This window comes from Anarhichas minor, unplaced genomic scaffold (genome assembly GCF_050575085.1).
Source record: "Anarhichas minor isolate MPS153535 unplaced genomic scaffold, ASM5057508v1 ptg000074l, whole genome shotgun sequence".
Lineage (NCBI taxonomy): Eukaryota > Metazoa > Chordata > Actinopteri > Perciformes > Anarhichadidae > Anarhichas > Anarhichas minor.
In genome coordinates, this window is record NW_027466520.1 from 5,198,373 (window position 1) to 5,223,131 (window position 24,759).

Consider the following 24,759-nt stretch of genomic DNA (forward strand, 5'->3'; position numbering starts at 1 on the left):
GCACTGCACATGGAGAGTCCGTACGGAAAGAGCAAAAGGGACAATTTTGAAATGAGCCCGGGGCTGCAGCAGCGAACATCTGTCCGATGCTGAGGAGATGCCTTTCTCCTCCAAAGTGAACCCAGTCCAACATCACCAGCAAGTGCAATACATATTTTATAAAACTGTATTCCACATGCAACTGAATATCTGAATGTATATTTTCATTATGCAAGTTTTGTAGGAAATTATAAATTGTATGAAGCCGAGTGGACTTACCGTAGTGCTTTTCATAACATGTAGTTGTCTTAAAATGAAAAAGGTGCAAAATGATGCGCAAAAAAACATGAAATGTCGCTGATATGCTATCTTTGAGGAACCTGTTATCTCACCTCATGAATGTCTATATAGTATTTCCATTTATATGAGTAGAAGCAAATATTTACACATAAATGCGGAAAAAAGTCACGATCAGCTTGAGTTTTAGTTCAAGACTGCACGTTTACAGTTTAATACTCTAACGTAACGATGCAGTATTTTGTGATTATGAGATTTATTTTTCACTTTTACGTACATGACTTTTACGTACACAGACGTACATGTGTTTATGGATATAAATCTGTGCATCCTACCTACAAATATAAAATGTGCCATTTTCTGCACTCAGGTACTGTTTCCTGTTGAGAAAAACACTTGAGTTTCAACAAAGATGAAGGAAACACTCACAAATAAATATGTAAAAACCCAGAAGATGTTTGTATTCGTCATCTTATTTCTACATTTTGATGCAGATCCAGATAAACAAACCTGGTATGAGAGGAGTGTGAAGGTCATCACAAAACGCTCCACGGTATTGTAGAATTTAGTTTATTGATTTTGCACAAAAAGGTATTTTCACATTTTTATTGTTTTCTTCTTGAAAAATAATTTTTCCAGAGATTTTTATGACATTTACTTTAATTGTTTTTTTTCTTTTCTCTCTAACCCAGATTATAGCAAAATGTTGATTTTCTTCAATAACCATGAGCTATGCAACATTTCCTCTCAATCATTTCACATCCTGTTTTCTGCTTTAGGTCAACTCCAAACACAGTCTCTCCTCCAGCTGCACAGAAGATTGAAGTGATCTTACAATAGCACCTTTAGTAGGAGGGGACCTAACTACCTTTCTATCAACACGCACATGAGATTCTTTATGTTAAAAAACAAACACAACAGTGACTGAAGACTGCGAGTGCTCACAAAAAAATCTGAATTGAAGTCTCATCTACGACCGCCTCTCGATAAGCTGCTACTCTTTGAAGACTCAAATCTGTTTAAGATGCACTCTTGTAAATTAATTTGACATAGTAAACATCAAAGCAACATAGAAGAATGCAGGAGCCAAGCAGACAACGTGTTCATTTTGAGCTGTGCTTGCTCTAAGTGACACAGTTATGTGAATAAATTATCTTTAAGAAATATGCTTACTATTATCCGCTCATTTCACATTTCATCATTTACAAACGTACACAAAAGCAGCATATTGTCTAAATGTAGATTTATTGTTGAGGTATGATAGAACTATGAATATTTTCTCTTTTTAAACCTTGTTCTGTATAAAATATCTTTTGGTGGAATACACTTTTTAAAAAAAAAATGAATACAACTGCCAATTGGGTCGGTTGGAGGGGATGAAGTTTGGACAACTCAGGAGACGCAACTTTCAATCTTCCTCCCGTGTTTCATTTCACATTTCCCTGGAAGCCTCTGGTTTTCCCTTCACTCCTTCAGACAGGTGGTGTGACTCTGCTGGGGCTCATGTTTTATCAGTGCAACAGGGTGCGAAGTTAAGCGAATAAAGGACTCAACGTCAGGCTTCTGTCTCAAGCTCCGGCGACACTGGGACTGTAAACATGTTTCCAATATTACCATTCAGATAGGAATTAATCCTGTGAAGACTTAGGATCAGCTATTATTATCAGTACTGGTGAGCTCCTTTCTTCCTGATTGTCACTCTCGTCAGACAGGTCGTCATCTGTGCGGTCCCGTGCGATGAAGAATGTAACGGCCGATGGTGCTAAAGATGAGGATGGAGATGAAGTGTGGGGGGGGAGGGGACGGTGACGGTGGAGGCAGGTTGGCTCAAACGGAGGCATGAGGTGGTGGCTTGTCTAGTCGTCCTTCTCCACTATGACCTCGCCGTGAAGCACCCTTCTCCTCTGCCGCAGCATGTGGAAGAAGAGCTGAGGAAACACTGGGGGAGAATAAACCGGATCAGTCAATACTTTTCTCATTACTGTTCTGTATGTCACAGGCAGGAAAAGTCTACTCTGGTTCTTCATCTCCAATTGGCCTGTAATCACTTTGATAATCCAAAACAGTCAATCATTCATCCTAAGATATTAAAAGGCTCCGTTAGAATAAATAATTATGAACGTCACATTTTGAAGTTAACTTAATTATGGAGGCAGACCTGTTAGAATAACAGCAAAAAAACAAACACTCCTGACTAGATTCTCAATGAAAAGCAGCTTCTTAAAAGCAGTATTGTCGGCACTAATGTTGTGCTGTATTAGATGGAACGCTTCGATTTCCACCCCTTATAACAATTTTACTTGGCACAAAGATGCTATACGTAGCATTTTAACATCAGTTAGTTATTCCCAAATACATTTTCAGATGTTGAATTATCTGCTGCTTTATATCACAAAAAAAACAAAGGTGGCTGCAGGTCTCAAACGCTCAAAGGAATAGTTTGATGTTTTGGGAAATACGCTTATTTTGTTTCCTTGCCAAGAGTGGATTAAGAAGATTTATACCACTCTCATGTCTGTAGGTTGAATGTAAAGCAAAAGCCAGAAGATGGTTCGCCTCGCAGTGACTTCCTGGAGTCTTGTTGTCACCTTGAGGAGCTATCTCTGAAGTCTCATGGAGCAGAAGATGCACAGGTGTCCGGGGGTCATCCTCCTTTACATGTTTTACCATAACGTGCAGTGTGGGAGTAGAAATGCTCCTTACGTGGGATGTAGGACAACATGAAGACGATGAGGCAGTAGTAGTAGTCGAACGACACGTTATACTTGTTGGGGAGCCTCATGGAGTACATTCCAGATCTGCGTACGAACGGCAGGGCAGCGTAAATGGTCAGCAGTTCTCCGGCGACTCCCAGGGGGTACAAGACGATGAAGAGGTTGTATCTGGGAGGGAAAGGATGTACGAGGTCACACACCTGCAACAAACACTCGTGCAGTTTAAGTCTGTGGATGTTAAAACACTCACATGCATAGATGTCTAAACACACAATCTACACTAAAACTAACAAATGCAACCTGTAAATTTCATTAATTTCAATGCAATTTGTGCCTTTTGACAGCTGTCGGTGCACTAAATGGTTGATTAGAAGGGTTATGCTCTTGATTCCTCGGTATGCAGGCCACATGATCGGATGAAAACCAGTGCTTCATTGCAATAATTACAAACATCAAAAGGTAGGAATTATTCAGCGGAAGTTGGCTTTACTTAAAAGCATCTACTTCAGAATACAGCTGCGCTTCATTAACAGACTGTCATCTTCTTGGCTTTCTGCTACAACTGCCTGTCACTTCACATAAGTGTGACACAGCCCGCATCCCTCTGTAGTACGGTATATGCCATGACTCAGGGCTTTGAGTTTAGTGGAGACCACAGCAAAGGCTCGGGGGAGCGTCTCGGCGGATGTGAGAGAAATGTTGGGCGAACATTCCATGACCAAAACAGATGGTCATAAAAACATGAGCAGCTGAACATGAGCCGCTGTCCGGGGGCCTGGCGTCTCCTCCATGCTTTAAAGAAAAGCTGTGAAGGGCGGCGGGGGGGGGGGGGTGAGAGTGGCATCCAACACACAAGAATCAAAACCCAAAACAAAAGAGTAACTGGCAAAAAAACTGACAATCATATGAGACACAACAAATCTCATTCTTCTGGCGAACCTTCTGTCTGCAGAGACATCTCACCTCGTACTGATACCCAAACGTCACTATTTTCTGAAGTGAGCTCTCTTGGCTGTGAGATGCCGAGCCTGCGTGTTGGACAGCTATCAATGTGTACAGCTGACGTTCCTGCCAACGACTCTGATTTCAGCGGAGCTACTGTAGCAGAGAGGCTGCTGCCACGTCACCAGAGCTCTCCATACAGTAGTAGGCCGGCGTTATGTCACTCCAGAGCTGAGAAATCTGGCGATCGTCATCACTGATAATCATGACAGCGGTTTCAATTAAACATTTTCTGTGTTGATAATTAAAGCTTTGGATTAGCTGTCCCTGTGAGAATTTATTTACAGCACGTTACAGAAAATACTTTTTTCAATAATTGATCAAACATAAGCCCTAAAATGATTGAAAGTCTTCTGTAATGTTTGTTTTGGATCACCAGTGCTGTCAGAGCACAATGTTAGCAGTTAGTTCACCCTTCATTAACAAGACAATGGCTAACGAGGTGCTAATTAACAAACACACACATGCTTCACCTCTCTGTGTGAGCCAGGCGATACTTAACACACACACACACACGCGGCTGCACTACTTCCTGATGTAAAGCTGGTTTAAAGGGAGCATGCCAGAGGGTGGAAATAGCCAGATCAGTGACCGGCATGCTTAGACAACAATGTCTGACACTGTAATGACAGTTCAAGCTCATTCCGGCCATCTCAACCTGGCCCATTTGATGAAGTACGGCAGGTGGTGGAGCAGGTTGAATGTGTAGTAGGAATATCTGGTAATCTCTGTCATCGTCCACACAACCAGGAATAGGATTACGCTTTCTTCATTCTGGATCTTCATTTAAACAGATACAGGCAAGTATGCAGAGGAAAGAGGAAGTAACTTGAGTCAAAAGCTGACAGGTGCAAATGTAGAGAAGCAATTATGTTAAATACAAAAGAAATAAAACTATAATAAAGGACGGGGGTTCTTGCTGTTTTTTATGCAGCATATGCATAAAATAGAGACAGAAAAGAAGGCCCAATTGTCCCAATAAAATGTATACAGAATGTTATAAATATGTACGCTGTATGTGTGGGTATACAATTATATTATATAATAATTCTTTTGCACGTCCGTCACACAGACAGTAAAGAAAACAACAGTAAAATGATGCTCCTCTTCCGTGGTCTGTATGACTCAATAAAACCCCTTCGTCACCTGTCTGATGCTGTTGGTGATGAACCAAACCATGAAAATCCGTGAACACACTTGCACCCCGGTAACAATCACAGAAGTCCTCACAATCCCTGCAGCGCAGCAGGAGAGAGAAGAAGAAATAAGTTTACAGCTGCAAAGATGTCGGCACGCAAATGTAAATTTGTTTCCATTATAACATCAGTCGTGAACAAAAATCATCACATACCGAAGGCGCAATGTGCCACCTGCAAGACGAGATACATAAATATCAGTTATTTCTCTGAACTGTCACAGCCATGCAAGTGACGGCAAACGCTATTCCACTCATATTCTTACCTCGACTAACGCGAAGGTCTGGAAAAACTTGAGCGTTCTTGCTATACTTCTGTACAGACCCTTGCGTGTGCCTTTCTGGATGTAGAAGCGCATCATTGCCATCGCCAAAACCAGCCACCTGCAGAAACAAAAAGCAACAAAAGACCATTAGGGAACATAATGGCACCACTTAGTGTGAGACGGTTGGTGTAAGAGTTTGTCCATAGTTTCCTGTATCCCAGCATTGATAAGAGAGAATATGAAAGAACATAAACATCCTGTTATTCAGCTCTGCGTGTACTTGTGCTCACTGTGTTTTCTGACACGGCAAATGCTCATTTATTTGAAACTAAAACCTGAAGCTATACTGCATCTTCTCACAGCTCCCGTTACAAGCACTTTTCTCTCCATTTTCTGCCTCCGTCTTAATCAAAACAATCCGAATCAGACTCCCACACATGAGTATATTATAGCTTCAGTTAGGACACTTAAGACCAGGAGAAACCAGGTGTTCTGTGCAGCTTTCAGGACATTTTAACCTGGCTGCTCCTGTGCTTCCTCATGGTGTGAGTGCAGGTTATGCACAGTTACAGCGGCGCTGAACTTGTAGTGTCCCCACAGTGACAATAGATATTTACAGTTGACGACTGACTTGATAAAACATGACATTTAGACACTCAGACAGAATGTTTCTATTATAGTACTTTGGTCAAGAGAACGGCGGCTGAAAAGATTTCATAACACGTTCATCAGTTTTGTACACAAAACAAACTAACAGCCTATAAAACATGATTCTTTATTATAAATCAAACTACCCAACAGTTTGTACAAGAACCGCTGATGATGATAGTGACTATGATCATAAGATGCAGTCCTTTACAAAGCAGACAGTAACAACAGTAAAATCCAGTTTTTACATTAATGCACGAGTAATAATAATCTATTAATATATAATAGCATAACTGGGTCACGTCCCTGCATTGAGTGCTTTAACTTTTAATACTTCAGTATACTTATACTATCAGACTGCACAACCAACACTGCTCCCAATTACTCATTCATTCATTCATTCATGTGCAACATCAGTATCAATGTATGTATGTGCAATATAAATACTCTGTGCAATATATGCACTTCATATTACGTCATATGTGCAATAATCTGTACCCAACCACTCACTCCGATCGTATTGTATTCATAGCTTTTGTTGTTTTTTGCGATTTACTTATTTATTGTACTTGTTTGTACTTCTACTGATGATAAAGTATAAATAAAGTATCATCTTAGCTCACGTTCGTACATTTCCCTGATACTTTTAGATACTGTAAGTGATATTTTGAGGACTTTTACTTGCAACACAGTATTTCTAGACTGTGGTAAGTAAGTACAGTACTTCTTCCACTGCAAACTGGAGGCGTGTCATTGATCTGGTGAGTGCCAGCTGTTGTATTGACCTATTGATAAGTGACATGAGTATTGATTCACATCTGGACAGTTTATAAAACAACGCGCTCTGTCTGCTATTCACAAATGTTATGTTGTTATTATTTAAAAAAGAAAATCTGCCCATTGAGCACTTCACTGTCCCAGACCTGAGCTCCAGTGTCAGCGCGCTCCGGCTATACTTATCACTGCAACTGTCGGGCGCGCTGTGGGCCTCGACGCTGACACCCCCATGCAGTCAGCCCTATTTGGACACGGCTGCAGCGCGAGCCTGTCACTTTAACCCAACACGATTCGTTCATTTTCCAACACTCACACAAATAGCCCAACACTTATATTTCTATATATTTTTCAAATACCAAATTGTTCACTCAAGTTCCCCCCAACTGTCACGAGCCGCTAAATTGAGCGAGCTGAACAGGCACTTTGGGCTCGCACAGTCCTATAAACAGCAACACGCGCGTACAGTTTTTTAGGGAGCGGCTAATTTATAGGGTTTTCTTATTAATAGGCGGAATATAACGCACGTACCCGGCGGTCATGGCGATGTTGTAGAAAGTCAGCCATGCGGTAGCGAGGGCGCTTTTTGTTCTCCTCTTGTTGTTGTTTTCCTTCTCCTCAACCGTGCCGTCATCCTCGCTGGACGCCATGGTGCCGGGGGGGGAGTCAAGGGAGAGAGCTGACAGCTGGGGCTGGTAGGGAGGGAGGGAGGGGAGCAGCAGGGTCATCCATCCCTGCCCCCCCCCCCCCCCCCCCCTTCTCTCTCTCTCTCGCGGGACTAGTGCTGCAAACAAGTGCGTGGCCTGCCGGTGGGCCAGGGACTGTTATTATAGTGTAGAAATAGGCTGCTCTTACAGGTAAAAGTGTAGTATTGGAAATGCTATTAAGCCTAATTGCTTAAGTATACTAGTTTATTACATTTGTTAAAAGTGAGCAACAGTAACTTGTGATACATCCTGCGTTAATGTGTGTAAACTAATCATAGTGCAGATTACCTAATCCTGATCCATTTCCTTAATTAAAGGTTCAGGTGTCTGAGGTCTGCACAATGTCCAGCTGTTTCAGGACGCATTAAGTCTTATTCTAATCAATTTACCTGAATTTGCTGAAAATTGATTTGTTGAAGCAGTGTATTAAGAAAACACTGATATGTTTTTAGTATTTGTTACATGTGACTCTTTGTAGTTATCACATTTTGCCACTAGATGGCAATGTTTAAACATGAGAAGAGCCACAAGTGCCTTGGATGTTGCTTTTTCTCTGGGTGTTATCAAGTCCACCACTTGCTGGTTTTGGAAAATGCAGAATATAGGGTACAACTAATGCAAGGCTACATGTATTTTAGATGCTCTGAATAATATAGGTCATGTGTGGCTGATTAATAAAACTGGATTTTAGCTTCATAATCTTTGAAGCATCACTTTCAGGACTAAATCATCCCAGATGTCTGTAGGACAAGCATGTCCCTCAGGGTGCAGAGGTAGACAACCTTTTGTTTTTACCCCGTGTATAAAGAGAGTAAAGGGCCAGCCACATCCCCATCACACCGAAGGCACACAATGCCTAGTGCAGTGTAAGCAGTTGGGTGAGCAGAGAGCCACGGCCGTGGTGTGTGGAAAATGCTAGTGGAGGCAGACAATGCGCCGGTCCGAGGCCTGACCAGCCCTCAGAGGGACAGGGGTCGCCTCACTGCGACAACAGCCCCCTTCTCCCTCCCTTCTTTTTCTTTTTTTGAGCTCCGCAGCATGGGCTCGGGGAGGACGCTGAAGTTCGCCCTGTGCGAGGTGCTGCAGTTTGCGGGCCTGTGCGTGCCACTCTTCATCGTCATGCAGAGGTTCGCCGTCATCGTAGCGAAGGTCAAGACGTCGGCGCAGCCCCCCGGAGACGGCAGCACGGCCTACTGGTTGATCGTGGCCTCCTCTATCGCCTACGTCACCTCCACCGCCCTGCTGGTCTGGGTGCCCATGAAGTATATGGTCTTCATGAAGAAGAAGTTTCTCATTGGGAGGAAGAAGTGGTGAGTTTCTCCCGCCTTTGTCCTGATGTCAGGGGCCTCAGAGTGAATGGTCAGCAGCTGACTGAGACCTGACCAGCGGTTTCATCTGAGGCTGGTCTGGACTGCACTAAGCTGCCCTTTATGTTCCTTCCTTACTTTCTTTACCTTCCTTTGTCTTTGTATCAGGAGGCCTGTGGCCCTCGTATATGTGATCCTTTCAACATTACCCTGCTTTGCCTTTCTCATCGCCAGCTCTGAGGTACAACATCACATCAGTTCATCTGTACTCTAATCAGGAACTTTGACCCCTGTCAGACTGCTATTGTTGATCCCTTTGTAGTTATTTTTGGATGATTGTGTCTGCCATACAAAGAAGCTTCTTGAAACTTAAAAAAAATACTCGCCACAACTTTACCTTTGGAAAAATATTGATATGAAATGTTGTGGGTGAGTGGAATCCCAGGATGAGGTATCTGTGAGTGAAATAAAGGTGATGATTTGTGAGGAACCTTTTGGTTCTCGGGGGATGAATATGGATAAGGAGCTACTGATAAGCAGCTTGGTCCCTCTTCCTGTCCAAGCGGTCCTTGTCAAATCATCTGTCCATGAGGCACATTTTCACTTCCTGGCTGGCTGCAGCCCAGGTCCTATTTGTTGTTTTATGTGGCCCTTTTTGCAGAGCCCAAGCTGACCTTTTGGCTCTTGCTTATCTGGTGTCTTTTACATAAGAGCCATAAATTCTGCTAAGATGACCAGCTTGTCTGCTTTGTTCTGTGTCCTGTTGGTATGAAGTCCTGACTCAGCCTAATGCCAGCGCTGCAAGAGATTTTTAGCCCACAAACCCAGAACTAGAGATCAGACATGTAGATGTAAATTATTGGTGCAAAGGTCCTTTTATTGTTGAGGTAAATGAATGCGTTCCATATTGAATTTAGTAAGTAATTAAGTTAAATGCTCCAGTATGTTTCAACTAATGATTTTCTGGCTGTTTGCCCAGGTTCAGATAAATAACAACATGAAACACGATACGTTCACGGAGCTCCCTGTGTCACTAGTCCTCTTCTCTCTCATCTGCATTGACGTTGTGGAGAGGATACGCCACTGCAGACTGACCGGCCAGGGTGAGCGCCGCTCTCTGAACACGTTACGCAAATCACTCAACAGGTGCTTTAGGTCCTGAACAGTTATTTTGTATAATTCATCCAGAACACTTTTAACGTCTCATTCTTCGGCTCTGTGCCCGCAGTTGAAAGATATGAGTGCAACTGAGGAAGTGAGCAGGACAATTGTAGTCCACTTCTTGTAACACAGTGCTGAGCTGACAAAACTACAGCATTGTTTTTCTAAAGGCATTGACGTTGTTCATCTGGCATTCCTTGGAAAAACTCAATCCTTTTTAGAATTTGTAACGTCAGCTGTCTCAGGAAGTTTTGGCTCCAACTGCTCAGCACCTCAGTGGCTGCATTATTATCATAAGCTCTATTGGTGGTATATTGTATCTCTATTATACAGATTTCTCGTTCGCCAAACAATATTTAAAATAAAATCCTGCTGAATATTTATTTCTTGTCATGTTTGGTTAATTAAAAAAGCTCCAACACCACATGAAGAAGAGCAACATAAGCAAATGCAGATTTCATCTTTGCTCTGTATAATCTTTTACTTTTCTCTCCCCAGCGAATGACATGGAGAGGGATGCTGACATCCCCTCCACTGTCCTCACACATGTGGAACAGGTGACGCCTGTCACTCCAGCTGTGCCCGGGCCAGCTGTGCCCGGGCCAGCTGTGCCCGGGCAAGCTGGGCTAACTCCTATGCCGGCAAACCAGCCCAACGACAGGAACCAGAACGGACCGGGGCCTCGCTCGGAGACCAACGGGACGGTCCCGGGGATACCGGGTAACCCCGGGAGGCCGTTTAGCATCTCTGGCCTGAGCTCCCGATCGGCGAGCACCACGGCGTGCCGCATGTCTCCGTACGCCTACACGGGTCCACTGAGGTTCCTGTGTGCCAGCGACGCCCGAGCGGAAGTGTTTGTGGACAGCTTCATGTTCTGGATGGATACAGTGGAGATGGTGAGGGTGGCAGGACATCCCGTTGTCTACTACTCGGGCTGGGTGTTCCCCATCTACATCTTCAGCTTCCTGTCTTGCCTGCGTGTGGTGGTCATGCCCCACAGCCCCCTGCTTTCCTCACTCGGGGTGGCGTTGCAGGACTTCCCCTTCTTCTTTGTGCGCGTGGGCCTCGTTGGGTTCTTCGGCTTCGTCACACCCGTCCTCTACCTGATGAAGAACCTGCTGGTCTGCCTGGCCTTCATCTATTTCAACTTCATCACCAGGCTGAGTGTCTTCAACACAGAGAGGATGTTCTTTTGAGACCTGCACGTCAAGCAAAGACATGTTTCAACATTAAAACAGATAGCAGGAGCAAGAGGTTCAATCAGGAACCGACGGATGCCAGGAGGATTCAGGAGGCGGTTGCACCAAACCAAAGTATGAAATTGCGACGCAGAATGCATGATGGTATGATGGTACTTTTCACAGGCCAAAAGGGAGCTCTTAGGCAATGTTCTCCCATCAAGGACATTATGTGTTGTGTTATGTATTATTTACCTTTATGTTAAATTTGTCTACCCCTCACCATGCATGGCACTTTGGGAATGTACATGTAATGTCATTTGAGATTTTATATCAGATTTTTTTTCTACCATCATAAAGTGCAGTGAATATGTAAAAGCATAAATCCATGTTGTTTATATTAGGTTTTTCTTTGCTAAGTTATATTCACGGTAGAAAAACAAAGTGTGAGTTTGTATCATTGATACATATATTTTGGTAAGATTAATAAAGAAAATCATTCAAATATATGTTTTAAGTTTCAGGAGTGTGATTTATCATGTATGCAGAATGTTTTTGACCACCATTCAAAACTTTAACGCTGGAAATTATCCCATTTCTTTACAATCACTCTTCAATAGAACTGGTTTCCTGTCATTAGTCTGCAAAAATGTCTCCTCACATGTCTTCCTACATGGTCCAGAGCACAAGAGCACTGACAGCTAGAAGACACACCTGTACAATCCCATGCTATTTAAAAAATACAAACATTTGTCTGAATTCTTGTTTAAATGGCGCAAACAAAAGAATGCAATCAATCACAAACATGAGGTGAAAAACGATACTCATTTCTGGGCTGTTTGCATTTAATTGTACGTTTAGTCAAACGACTTTGAACTTCTCATTATTTGGCTCTCTGCCCGCAGTTGAAAGATTCCGGTGCAACCGAGGACTGATTTGTAGTCCACTTCTTGTAACACGGGGCTGAACTGACAAAACTTCAGCATTGTTTTTCTAAAGGGAGGCATTCATCTGGTATCCATGAAAAAAACACAATCCTTTTGAGAAATTTTAACGTCAGCTGTTTTGGCTCCAACTGCTCAGCAGACCAGTGGCTCGTTATGATCACAAGATCTCGTGGTGGTATATTGTATCTCTATTGTATTGATTTCTTGTATGCCAGACAATATTTAAATCAAGTGACATTTCTCTTACTGACTCTTGTGCTATGTCTATTGTAAGAAGATTGAATTCATTCACCTGAACCCACTTATATTCAATCTTGTGTGATTAACATTTTGACTGATCAATCATTTCTGCTAATTCTGCAGCCTTACCACCCAACACTCAGCATTTTGTCTTCTGTAAGCTACAGCTCATCTCCTTTGTTTGATATTGGTGTGCATTATTAACAAGTTCTCTTTTCTACAATCATTAGTGAGCTAGAAGGCTAACAAACCCTGATTTACATGGTCAGTTGTTGATTTTTGTAAAACTTTTACACTATGTCATTAGTAGGTGTCAGTTTATTAGAATACACTGCACAACTTGTAGTGTTGGATAAAGCTTTGTGTCCATACAAAGGACAGGTATTTCACAGGTATTTGTCTGCACCATTGGGCATCCCTGCAGACAGTATGAGGCCAACGTGGTCAGATCTCCGCTCACTTCCCCCAATAGGAAGCAGGATTTCCTCCTGTCCTCTCTTTCTACTGACTTGTATCATCACTGCACTCCCCCCGCGGACCTCCCGGGGGCTACTATCCCACGAAAAACCCTCACATCAGCAAAGTGCTGCAAACCTCATTGAATCCTCATTTGCTCTGGCTCAGTAAATTGTGTAACTGTCACATTGGTGATCGGATGTTAATCTTCCCGCTTCTGACACTTCTTCAAAGCCAGTCTTGTTGAGTGACATCTGCTCTCTGGCACACATTTAATACAGACTGAAAGGCTATTTATAATCAAACACAAATCTGAGATAAAGGCAATGTATTAAAAGCCTGCTTGGATAAATGAATTCCCAAAATTCATCACCCGGTTCCTCTCTTGCCTTTGATTTATTAAAAATAGAAACACTATCCCACCTTGACACTGTGAGTTCTCTTGAAGTAACAGCGGTGACTTTCAGCCGCTAGATAGTGAGCTGTGATTGCTTGACTCCCACTTCCTGTCTTCCTTTTTTTCTCTACCAAAACAAACTCTGTGGAAGCTCATGGAAATTGCTGTCGTTTGACCAACCTTAGCTCCCCATGTGACAGGATACCCATCACTGTGATTAGGGGGGGAAAGCACCATGTCTCTGTGTCACTGTTGCTCCATGTCACACACCTTAGCACACACCAGACCACTTCTCTCATGACTGGAAAACTCTCCTACGATCACATCCACCACTGAGTGCAAACTACACACTGAGGATAATGTTACCCTGTTCAAATGTTGCCGTGGTCCTCTGTCTCCTGCAGGTCCTCTGCATTACTGCAGACATAGGTACGTACCCCTGACACATTTTGTCTGCTGTGAGTGAAATTTACGAGAGTGATCGGATTGTAAGTATATTTGTTGATGCTGTCATGTTCTGCTCCAGACAGTGGCTCCTTCCTGATCTTCAACGAGAACCACAACAAGTGCATGAAGGTGGAGAGCGCCACGTCCATGACGGTGGCCATCTGTGACCCTCATGCCAAAGAGCAGCAGTTTCGTTGGGCCTCCGAGTCGCGCGTCCTCAGCCTGTCCCTCAAGCTCTGTCTGGGGGCCACAGAGATTAAAGACTGGGTGAAGGTGCTCCTCTTTGAATGTGACGAGAACAGTGAACTCCAACATTGGCAGTGCAAGAATGAGACCCTCTTTGGCCTAAAAGACCAGGACCTGCACCTGAACTGGGGCAACCGCAATGAGAGGAGCATAATGATCTACAAAGGATCAGGGCTCTGGAGTCGCTGGAGGATATTTGGCACCAAGGGTGACCTTTGCTCAAAGGGTTTTCAAGGTAGGAATTGTGGAGACACAATCGATTTTAACAAAGACAAAGCCCCAATAGTGTAAATTGTAGAGTCTAATATTGATAAATGTTGGAAGGGTGTTCAGAAAGTCCTGCTGAATGGTTTTTCTTCCCACGCTTGAGATTGTCAGATACTTCATTTTTCAAGTAAAGACAAAAATAAACTTTTTACAAGCAATATTACATTCAGCAAATTAGGATTTTTAGACCACGTAATCAATGGCTGTAAACTACATGTAAAGAAATGCCTGTTTAAGTGATGGACTTACTAACAACTCTTTTTGACAACGCTTTTTGTTAAGATCAAATCAAAGTTGATTGATCTGAGATTCCGTTTGACTTGTAATATATTTTATTCTGCTCAAAAAAGACCAAATAATCACATCAAACCCCAATTTATTAAAAAAGCAGGTTGCGGTCCTGATGCTAATTTCGCTTAGTTGTGGAAAACTGTACACTCTATTAGTCTGAACATAGTTATCTGCCAGAAGATGCAATATGTTAAAATGCAGCGGTGTAAATGATAAACTAGCAGAAAGCCAAAGGTATTGCGGACTACCACGTCTGTCTTTGCTGCACCTCATCTACTTTGTATACAATGGTAGATGATAGTGTGAGGGAGGCCCTTCTTCAACATGTCACCACCCTTGTGCTTGAAGCAGATCCATAAACAGACTCTTCTCTTAGATTATTTTTGAAGAACTTGACTGGCCTGAATCTTGAAAGAGCTTGAACTAGGCCTTCTCGCCCAACATCAGTGTACGACCTCGCTAATGCTTCTGTGGCTGAACGTGTGCAAAACCCTGCAGACAGGTTCCTAAGTCTTAGGGAAAGCCTTCCCAAAGAGTCACTGTTATGGCAGCATGAAAAAGCCCACGGTCAACAATCATATTTCAGTGTAATGGTCAAGTGTCCACACACTTTTGGCCGTGCATATCTAGTAGGTTGCTGATTTGCAGGCTTTGCTTGCGTTTTGATTGTCTTTAACTTCACGATCTGTGTCTCCTCAGAGGTTTTCACGATAGGGGGCAATGCCTTTGGAGGCCCCTGTCAGTTCCCATTTAAGTTCCAGGAGAAGTGGTACGCTGAATGCACTAAGGAGGGTCGCTCAGATGGAGAGCTGTGGTGTGCGACAGAGAGAGACTACGACATAGCCAAGAAATGGGGCTTTTGTCCCAGTGCAGGTAAGAAACATCCACGATAATCAACAGCTCTCGGAGAGATTGTGTTGCACAATTATATGAAGAATTCTGTTAATCGATCCATGCAGAATTATCTTGTTGGTCTGTAATTCCTCTAAGTGCTATCATTGAAGAGGTCAGTGCTGACAGGTCTGGTTTCTGACCCCCTCCTCTCCCCCAGCAGAACAACACTGCCACTTCCTCTCATGAGTTGTTTTCCTCTTCTCTCATGCCCATCGTTCCCCTGCCGCTGCTCTTAAACTGGGGAAGGAAAAGGGGCAGAAAAAGAAAGCGATCTCACTTTTGCTATTGTATTTTTTCATGAAACACAGCACAGCACAGGGGCGTCGAAGATGTTTCTCTATCATCTACTCATTGTCCTTAAAATCCATTCAGGTCAACAGATAACGCTACTTTTACCTCATGAAGTAAATCGTTTTCCCTCAGTTTGATCATTTGTGTCTCTCTCGACCATAATGCAGCATCCTCAGGTTGGGACACTGACCCGGTCACAGGAGTTAAGTATCAGAGGAACGCACAGTCAGTGTTGACCTGGCATCAGGCCAGGAAGAGCTGCCAGCAGCAGGGAGCCGACCTCCTCAGCATCGTAGAGCTACACGAGCAGTCGTACATTTCAGGTACGAAATCAACCTATCAGTTACTCATACTACAATGTTATATGGTTGACCTTTGATTAAAAAAAATACATTATAATGTTTGGGTTGACGCAGGGTTGACAAATACTTTGGGAACATCTCTGTGGATTGGACTGAACAGCTTGGATTTTGAGAGTGGATGGCAGTGGAGCAACGGAAACCCGTTCAGATATTTAAACTGGGCTCCAGGTATGTAAAGACATGCACTGTGACAGGAGCAGGACGTTATTGTATGTATGTGACCAGCTGCATGATAACAACACTAAGCTTCTTCAATTATTACATTTATATACATGTTGCAATGCTCTTCTGAATTTTGACATTAAAAGCCTGGGTCAATGTTTCCATTAGGTCATCCCTCGTCAGAGCCCGGACTCACCTGTGCCACCCTAAATGCTGCAAAAGCCTCAAAATGGGAGAGCAGCGTCTGCACCAAGAAACTTGGTTACATTTGTCGCAAAGGAAACTCCACCAGTCTGCCGCCACCACCAAGTAAAATAGCATAATTCACAAATGATCTGGCTTGTTATTAGAGTGAGTCCGAATGTGTTCTCACCTCTTTTGGTCTCTCTCCACAGACAAAGACCAGCCCAGCTTCTGCCCCAGTCACTGGATTCCGTATGCAGGTAACTGTTACTACCTGCAGAGGAACAAAAAGATGTGGAAGGATGCTTTGGCTGCGTGCCACAAAGAGGGAGGAGATTTGGCCAGCATACACAATATAGAAGAGCAGAGCTTCGTCCTATCTCAGTCTGGATACTGTAAGTGTGCAATAAGTCTGTTTTTTTCCTCCAGTGATTTGTTGAGTTTTTACAACAATCACCTACAGTATGCTAAAAGTAATGCTTTTGGAAAGCTTTGATAATAGAGAACCTTTTCATTTTAAAGGATTAGTTCAACATTTTGGGGAATACAGTAATTTGCTGTCTCACCAAGAGACGATTGATACTAGTGTCATATCTGCTTAGTACATGTGAGGGTAAACAGCCAGCAGCTAATTAGCTTAACGTAGCATAAAGACTGGAAGCAGCTCGTCTGACTCGGTTCAAAGATAGCAAAATCCACCTACAAGCACCTCTAAAGCTCATTAAGTAACACGTTATATCCTTTTTTGTTCAACCAAGACTCCAAGAAGTCACTGCTCCGGGACAGGAAATAGTGTGGCACAACACCAGCCGTGACGCTTTCACACTTTATTTTGGTTAGCGATTAAACTAATAAAATTTACTTTGTTTGTTTGTGAGCTTTAGGGGTGCTGATAGGTGGATTTTGTTAGCCAAGCTAGCTGTTTCCCTCTGTTTCTCAGTCTTTGTGCTAAGCTAAGCTAAGCTAAGCTAATTGTCCGCAGCTTCATATTTAGCGTACAGAAATGTTAGTGCTATCGATCCTCTTCAATCTCGATCTAACTCTCTGTAAGAAAATGAATAATCGCATTCCCCAAAATATGAAGCTATTAATCTAAAGAACAAAAACACTAAACACAGAAGAAATCAAATGTGAAAAATGGTACCACATTAACATCTACACGTGCATTTAAACCCGTCAGTGCCGACAGATGTGCTCTGGATTGGCTTGAATGATCTCAAGAACCAGATGCTGTTTGAATGGTCCGACCACTCCCACGTTACCTTCACCCAGTGGCAGACCAATGAGCCATCTCATGCCACCAACTTGCAGGAAGACTGCGTTGTCATCAGAGGAAAGGTAACAAATGCAAAAGGTGATGAATGGAGTGATCGACGTGAGCGGTGTTGTTCTCATCTGCTGATTGTGGCCCATACAGGACGCGAGGTGGGCTGACCACATGTGTGAGAAGACGTACGGATACATCTGTAAGAAGAAGGCCTCCACTAGACCAGCTGAAGGCGCCCAAGAGGAAGCCAACCCGGGCTGCAAGCTTGTGAGTGATGTTATTTCATTCAATATAATGATCGTACAACAAAGCTTTTATCAGATTTAGTCTCACTATGTTGTTTTTTTATCATCACAAGGGCTCAATCAGATTTGGTTCTTATTGTTACAACATTGGATCTGAGACAAAAACCTTTGATGAGGCAAAGCGGACATGCTCAGAGGCTGGTGCTTACGTGGTGGATGTGGCTGATAGGTATATTTTCTTATTTATGTCGCGTTCATGTAAACTTTTGCCCCATATTGTAGTGATCAAAATTATCTGACACACCTGTTTTTAAAGTATTTCATTGAGTTTGATTAGCTTAAGTCTTATAACAAGAGTTGAATGCTGTAATAAGTCCAATTTTGAACATATGTTAAAGCTAGGAATAGTTTGTCTGTGTTTTAAACTTTGCTAAAAGTGAAGATTAGTTTCCACTTAATCCTAAAAAATCTCAGGCTTTATTTTGAAAAGATTTCATTGCTTACCTTTCTGCTTTCATATTGTTTTCATGCAGATATGAGAATGCCTTCTTGGTCAGTTTGGTGGGTTTGAGGCCAGAGAAGTATTTCTGGACCGGTTTATCCAACACAGTCGACATTAACACTTTCAAGTGGACCACCAGAAGAAAAGTCACGTTCACTCATTTCAATGTGGGCATGCCAGGTACAGCACACCTCTCTTCAGCTGTGTATCTGTGCTTCCTAACCATTGGAATTGTGTCTGATGCAACAGGTTGTATGTGCTTACATTTTGACTGGATGGGAAGGTTAATGTAATCTTTTACAGGTTTTAGTTTTAACTATGCTAAAGGCATGACTCTATGAAGATCAATTTGGGTTCAGACTGAATCAACTATTTTGTACAGACATTTATGTTCCCCTCAGGAAGACTTGTCATAACTTCGGTGGTTCCTCAATCTTTTATCCAGCGTCATCATGAGGTGATGAATTCATCAAATACTTTGGTTTATGACTAAATACCAACAAAACTGATGTCCTTTACCACCGCAGTTTTAGTTTAAAGATAATTAGCAAACGTTAGCATGCTAAACTCAAAGCACAACATACAGCCTCACAGAATACTGGCTCTGGATCTCATTATTTACTCCATAACACCTTCCTTAATCGTAATAATTGATCGTAATCGTCACACCTTTGAGCTCAGTTTATCGATATTTTTCCCCGTTTCTTTTGGCGTGTTTAATAAAAGACAGAAAGCAGGGATGCGTTGCCATGACCACTGGGGTTGTCGCTGGATTATGGGATGTTGTCAGCTGCAGCGACAAGGAGAAGTACATCTGTAAGAAACCAGCAGAGGGTGTACATGTGACAACAGTCCCGCCCACCACCCCGGCCTTGAGCTGCGAGTCCGGGTGGACCCCCGCCGCCAAGAGGAGCGTCTGCTACAAAGTAGGAGGACTAACTCAACTAATCTGGGAACATGGTGCAATTTTAAGAACACAAAACTCAACGTATCTTTTTCACTCATTAAAAAGCTTTACAAGAAATCTAAGCCCGAGAAGAAGAACTGGCCTGAAGCGCGGGATTTCTGCAGGGCCATTGGAGGGGACCTGATGAGCATACACAATATGCAGGACCTGAACAACGCTCCGTACGTTACCTTTGTGTATATAAATATATATATATATATATTGTATATGTAGATTGCGTAAACGTGTATGTCAGAATTAGTATTATGCTACTCAACCATTCAAGTGATCAGTGCTGTTTTTCTCTGCTGTCATAAAGGTTTCATTCCACTGATCCAGCCTGGATTGGCCTCAGCCTTGGTACCAATGCAGGTTTTGGATGGTCCGATGGGTCACCTGTATGTAGCACCTCATTGTTGTCACAAAAGGCTTTGCTCACTGTTATTCGCAACCCTGGCCCTAATTATGTGTATTTCCCCAAAACTGTGACCTAGTTCGGCTTTGAGAACTGGGGCTATGGGGAACCAAACAACCACAATGACAACGAACACTGTGCAGAAGTCCACTTTTACTACGGACGGCACTGGAATGATGTGCACTGTGAGGACTACAAGGACTGGATATGCCAGATGGGCAAAGGTAACACCAACCGGTCTCATCATGGAGCTGCAGTTCACACAGAGACATTTGTTTTTAAGTAAGATATGTGGTGGTTGAGTAGTGCTTTGCTCATCGTTAAGACCTCATGTTTCTTGTACTTTCAGGTGTGACTCCCAAACCTGAGCCTGTCACGGTTGAAACAGGTACATTTCAGCAGTGGCTTCATTTCTTTCTGTTTCACCAATTCTCTTTTTAGTCATGCTAGGTGCTTAACGGATGACGATGTCAGTCTGTCGGTCCACCACTTTGGTCCAGAGTAAAATATTTCAACTACGAAGCAAATTGCTATGAAATTTTGTTCAAACATTAATCTTTTCATAAGTATAAAGCCTTACGACGACGGTGATCTCCTGACATTTTTGGCATTTAGTGGAATATCTAAAAATGCGTCTCATAAATTACTTTATGACTAAATACTTGTAAATTTATGATAGTCTTATCAGCCTCAGCTGTACTTTGTGTTTAGTGCTAATTAAAACATGTTGGTGAACATAATACACATTCAACTTTGTATTAGCATTTAGCTCAAAGCACCGCCGTGTCTCACAGAACTGCCAGCATGGCTGTAGACTCTTGTTTTCCATCGATCCCTGATACTGTATCTGAAAGACATCTGATAACAGTTTTGTTCTCTTTACAGTGTACAACACCACCGAAGATGGCTGGCTTCTATACAATGACACACATTATTTCATCAACAAGGACACTCTAGACATGGAATCTGCTAGAGCTGTCTGCAAAAAGAGCTTTGGTGATCTTGCGGTCATCACGGGAGAGAGTGAGAGGAAGTTCCTCTGGAAACTGGCAAGAAATTCTTAATACTCCCCCCCCCCCCCCAATGTAACAATTGTTTTTGATTTAACGTTAATGTAATGTTTCTCTCACTGTGATGTTCCAACAGATAGTAAAGGGCAATGAAGCACAATACTTCATCGGCATGACCGTGAATTTGGATAAATCATTCAGGTAAATCACACCACATTGTTTAGGCACACTACCACTGTCGGTGTGCTGGGTACTTCCCGTTAACCATTCGTCGAAGTCTCGTCTGAAATTTGATACAAAACATAAGCAAAGATGTTGAGTTTTTTCTTATTAGTGACGTCTTGTTCGTTGTCTCCTCTCCATTTTCAGCTGGGTGGATGGGACACCTGTAACATACACTTCATGGGAACATAATGAGCCCAACTTTTCTAATAATGATGAAAACTGTGTGTCTTTATACAGGGCCATGGGTGAGTCTAACACTCCATACTGTGGTGGTTTCAGAAATAAAAGCTAGTCCGACTTAATAATGAATTTCTTTTAATTATTTATTCATTGTTCTCTATAAACTCTGCACATATAGGGCACTGGAATGACATTAACTGTGGTATGGAGCTACCTTCCATTTGCAAAAGAAGCAATAATTTTATCAATGCAACAATGGCCCCAACCACTATTCCTAAGGGAGGATGTGCACCAGAGTGGCTCGCTTTCCAAGGAAAGGTAATGATATATAACTGCATACGACACGGATTACTCCAATACAATGCTGAATCTCCTACTCCTACTTTTAGGATTCGATTTAAACTCTCAGATGTGCTTAAATCTGTTCTGGTAAAATGTGTTTCACACTGGTTGCCTACTGTCCCTTTCCGTGTTATTCTAACACACAGTGCAAATCTTGTTTACACAGTGCTACAAAATAGTTGTGGGGGTTGACAATAAGAACTGGCAGGATGCCAGGAAGCACTGCATAAACCATGGAGGAAATCTGGTTTCTATCACGAAGGAGAGAGAGCAAGGTGAGCGTTTTCTTTGTGTTTGTCTGTTAAGGTTACATTTCATTGTGCAGGGACGTAATCAACCCACAATTTTAAGGGAGTTAAAGATGAATTGTGTCTTCCTTTATAGCATTCCTGACAATGCAGATGCTGAGATACAATGACAACTTCTGGATCGGCATGAACGACGTCAACTGGGAGATGCGCTTTGTGTGGACGGATGGCAAAGCCATTTCATACACCAACTGGGCAAAAGGGCATCCAGTATCCATGCCTGATGGACGTTATTCATTTAATGATGAGGTTATTTCAACTTCAGCTCCTGTATTCAAAACTGTATCTGCCCAACTGTCCATCTCAACAATGTGATGGTCATATTCTTGTAGATTAGTTGCAAAGAAGTGTGAAAAAAGCATGAAAGACACGTGAAAATGTACTTCTATCGCTAGACAGCCTGTCACCGTCACAAAAGAACCTTGTATATCCTGACTTCAGACATTTAAAATGTCTAACTGATGTATGTTTTTTTGCCTGACAGACGTTTGACTGTGTGATCATGGTAGGAATAAACTCCAAAATGACAGGATTATGGAAGGTGGAAGACTGTCACTCAAAACATGGCTTCATCTGCAAAAGAAACACTGGTGAGTAAAATGTGAGCAAAGCCACACCAACATGAGTTACAGTGATATAGTTCATTATCAAACGTAATTCTGTAAATGCAAACTGGGCACAACATCAATTTAGAGTTTTGGGTTTCAGCTTGATGTTTTTTCTTTTCATGATGTTTCCTGTTTACAAAGATTCTCAGATTGCAGTCCCAGCCACAACTGTGTTACCAAAGGCTTTCTATAAGCTTGGCAATGACTCCTACAAACTGGTGGCCCAGAAGATGAAATGGGACGAGGCGAGGAGGCAGTGCCAAGCAGACGATGCAGATCTGACCAGTATCCTGAACCCCGTCACCCAGGCATACGTCAACTTGCAGATTTCCAAGTACAATGAGCCTGTGTGGATCGGCCTCAACAGCAATGAGGTAAAAGGCTCTACCTCTTGCTGTTTACCACTAGTTCAAACAGGATGTCAAACAGGATTTTGGCTCTGTTTCAACTTAAATGCAAGTTGTTTTTTGTTTTTTTCACAGACTGGTGGGCGGTTCAAGTGGGTCGATAACTGGCTGCTGTTTTATACCAAATGGGGCACAAATGAGCCTAAAAACAACTATGCTTGTGTGTATATGGATGTGGACAAAACATGGAAGACTGCACCATGTAGCAACACCTACTATTCCCTTTGCAAGAGGTCACCAGGTCAGACAATCCCTCTGTTGGTTCTCCTGCACTATATACTGTACATTACCAAACACTAGGCACGCCTAGCAATGCATTGTCCCGTCTCTTTTTCAGTCGTAGCACCCACTGAGCCCCCACAACTCCCCGGCAACTGTCCAGAACCAAAGAAACAGAAAACCTGGATACCTTTCAGAGGCCATTGTTATTCCTTCATGAGCTCAGTGGTGAACAACTGGGCCCATGCTTCAGTTGAATGTCTGAAAATGCGTACGTTATGAAGAATGTTTTCTAATAAATTACAAGTTGTATGTGTATGCAATTTTGACAGTGTGCTATTGTTCATCAGGTGCCTCTCTGGTGAGTATTGAGGACCCTCAGGAGAGTCTGTTCATACAACAGAACCTGGAGCTTCTGCAGGACGGTGCCAAGTCCTTCTGGATCGGCCTCTACAAGACTCATGAAGGTGAGCTTGTCTTGCAATTCCTTTTTTCAAGGTAGCCCCGCCCAAAAGCATAGCCTGCTTTATCGTCTATTTTACTCCAAATGGGATCATGATCTACTAAACGAACATCATGCTGTATTGAGGAAGACTTGAAACTAGAGATTGAGATCATAAACTCATGTTTATAATGTTTACTGAGGTAACAAATCAACTGAGAAGTAGAGTCATTTTCTCATAGACTTCAATACAATCACACTTCTTTTTGATAAAGTAAATTTTTTCAAGCATGTTTCTTTTGGGTTAGGAAATACTGTAGAGTGGCAACCAAGCAAATGGGTTGAAAATCTTTTCTATTGTACAGCGGAATGAATATTGTTGGAAAATTGGGTGCTTAGCTCTGTGACTAAGTGACAAGAGGCACATGAGCTGAAGTTTACTGTAAACGAGCTTCCCTGTTTCAGGTGAGTGGATGTGGATCGATAACAATGTTGTGGACTACGTCAACTGGAAAACAGGGATGCCAAAGTCAGATTTGTGTGTGGACATCAACTCTGAAAGTGGACAGTGGAGCACAAACAGCTGCAGCAGATACAAGTCTTACATCTGCAAAACAGCCAAAGGTAAATTTAATCAACTGTTGTACAATAGTTTTAATTTGACCCATCAGTCACTTACATTGAGCATTTATCCTCTTTTTTCAGTTATTAGACCTACAGAAAAGCCACCATCTGTTGGTAAGTTATTTGACCATCATATTTCAAATATAATCTTTCAAACTGCAGTTGTGTCACTGTTAATACTTCTGTATGTTTTGCCTCCCCAGCCCAAGTCGTTAAAGAAGCTTCTCACGGGTCTGCTGGCATCACTGTCGCTGTAGTGCTCGTTGTAATCGCCGTAGTTGGACTCGGTGCCTTCCTCCTCTTCCGTAAACGGATACCCATCCCCGTCCTGGGAGAAAGCACCTTTGACAACAAGTTATACTTCAACAATCCCATCCGAGCCCTTGTAGACACCAAGGGTCTGGTGGCCAACATAGAGGAGAATGAACAAGCATAGGAAGACATGAGCTCAGTGGTAATCAGCACTATGAGGATGAATGATTATGGTTTCATTCTTAATTTTGGTTCACTTTACTAACTGTTTAGTAACTGGATCTCAACCAAACCCTGTAATATGTTTTCCATTTAAAGAGTTCTGGATCAAGGATAATGATTCGTAATTATTTTAT

General features: G+C 42.6%; 3 protein-coding genes across 3 annotated transcripts; 2 read left to right on the forward strand and 1 right to left on the reverse strand.

Annotated features, from left to right (window-relative positions):
• Nucleotides 1-1,146: 1,146 nt before the first annotated feature.
• On the reverse strand, nucleotides 1,147-7,525 carry hacd1 (3-hydroxyacyl-CoA dehydratase 1). The gene is made up of 7 exons (XM_076080661.1): nucleotides 7,407-7,525; nucleotides 5,454-5,571; nucleotides 5,344-5,362; nucleotides 5,139-5,227; nucleotides 4,651-4,772; nucleotides 2,980-3,158; nucleotides 1,147-2,215 (listed from the first exon to the last, which is right to left on the reverse strand). The coding sequence occupies exons 1-7, from the start codon at nucleotides 7,523-7,525 to the stop codon at nucleotides 2,133-2,135; spliced, it is 729 nt and encodes a 242-aa protein (XP_075936776.1). The 3' UTR covers nucleotides 1,147-2,132.
• A 988-nt stretch (nucleotides 7,526-8,513) lies between these two features.
• LOC142937303 (transmembrane protein 236) lies at nucleotides 8,514-11,246 on the forward strand. Its single transcript, XM_076080150.1, has 4 exons — nucleotides 8,514-8,892; nucleotides 9,058-9,130; nucleotides 9,869-9,992; nucleotides 10,549-11,246. Exons 1-4 carry the CDS (start codon nucleotides 8,621-8,623, stop codon nucleotides 11,244-11,246), a joined length of 1,167 nt encoding a protein of 388 aa, XP_075936265.1. The 5' UTR covers nucleotides 8,514-8,620.
• Nucleotides 11,247-13,445: 2,199 nt separating this feature from the next.
• Nucleotides 13,446-24,587, forward strand: mrc1a (mannose receptor, C type 1a). The gene is given in 31 exon segments (XM_076080515.1): nucleotides 13,446-13,598; nucleotides 13,601-13,697; nucleotides 13,795-14,196; nucleotides 15,219-15,392; nucleotides 15,872-16,027; nucleotides 16,121-16,234; nucleotides 16,397-16,537; nucleotides 16,624-16,806; nucleotides 17,592-17,749; nucleotides 17,829-17,945; nucleotides 18,037-18,152; nucleotides 18,457-18,605; nucleotides 19,152-19,351; nucleotides 19,438-19,553; nucleotides 19,691-19,769; nucleotides 19,866-20,010; nucleotides 20,136-20,174; nucleotides 20,672-20,835; nucleotides 20,933-20,997; nucleotides 21,166-21,266; nucleotides 21,380-21,519; nucleotides 21,710-21,818; nucleotides 21,928-22,100; nucleotides 22,336-22,441; nucleotides 22,601-22,833; nucleotides 22,942-23,107; nucleotides 23,204-23,356; nucleotides 23,436-23,552; nucleotides 23,993-24,151; nucleotides 24,233-24,265; nucleotides 24,355-24,587. Coding segments are annotated over 31 exon segments (4,371 nt in total). The 5' UTR covers nucleotides 13,446-13,565.
• Nucleotides 24,588-24,759: the final 172 nt, after the last annotated feature.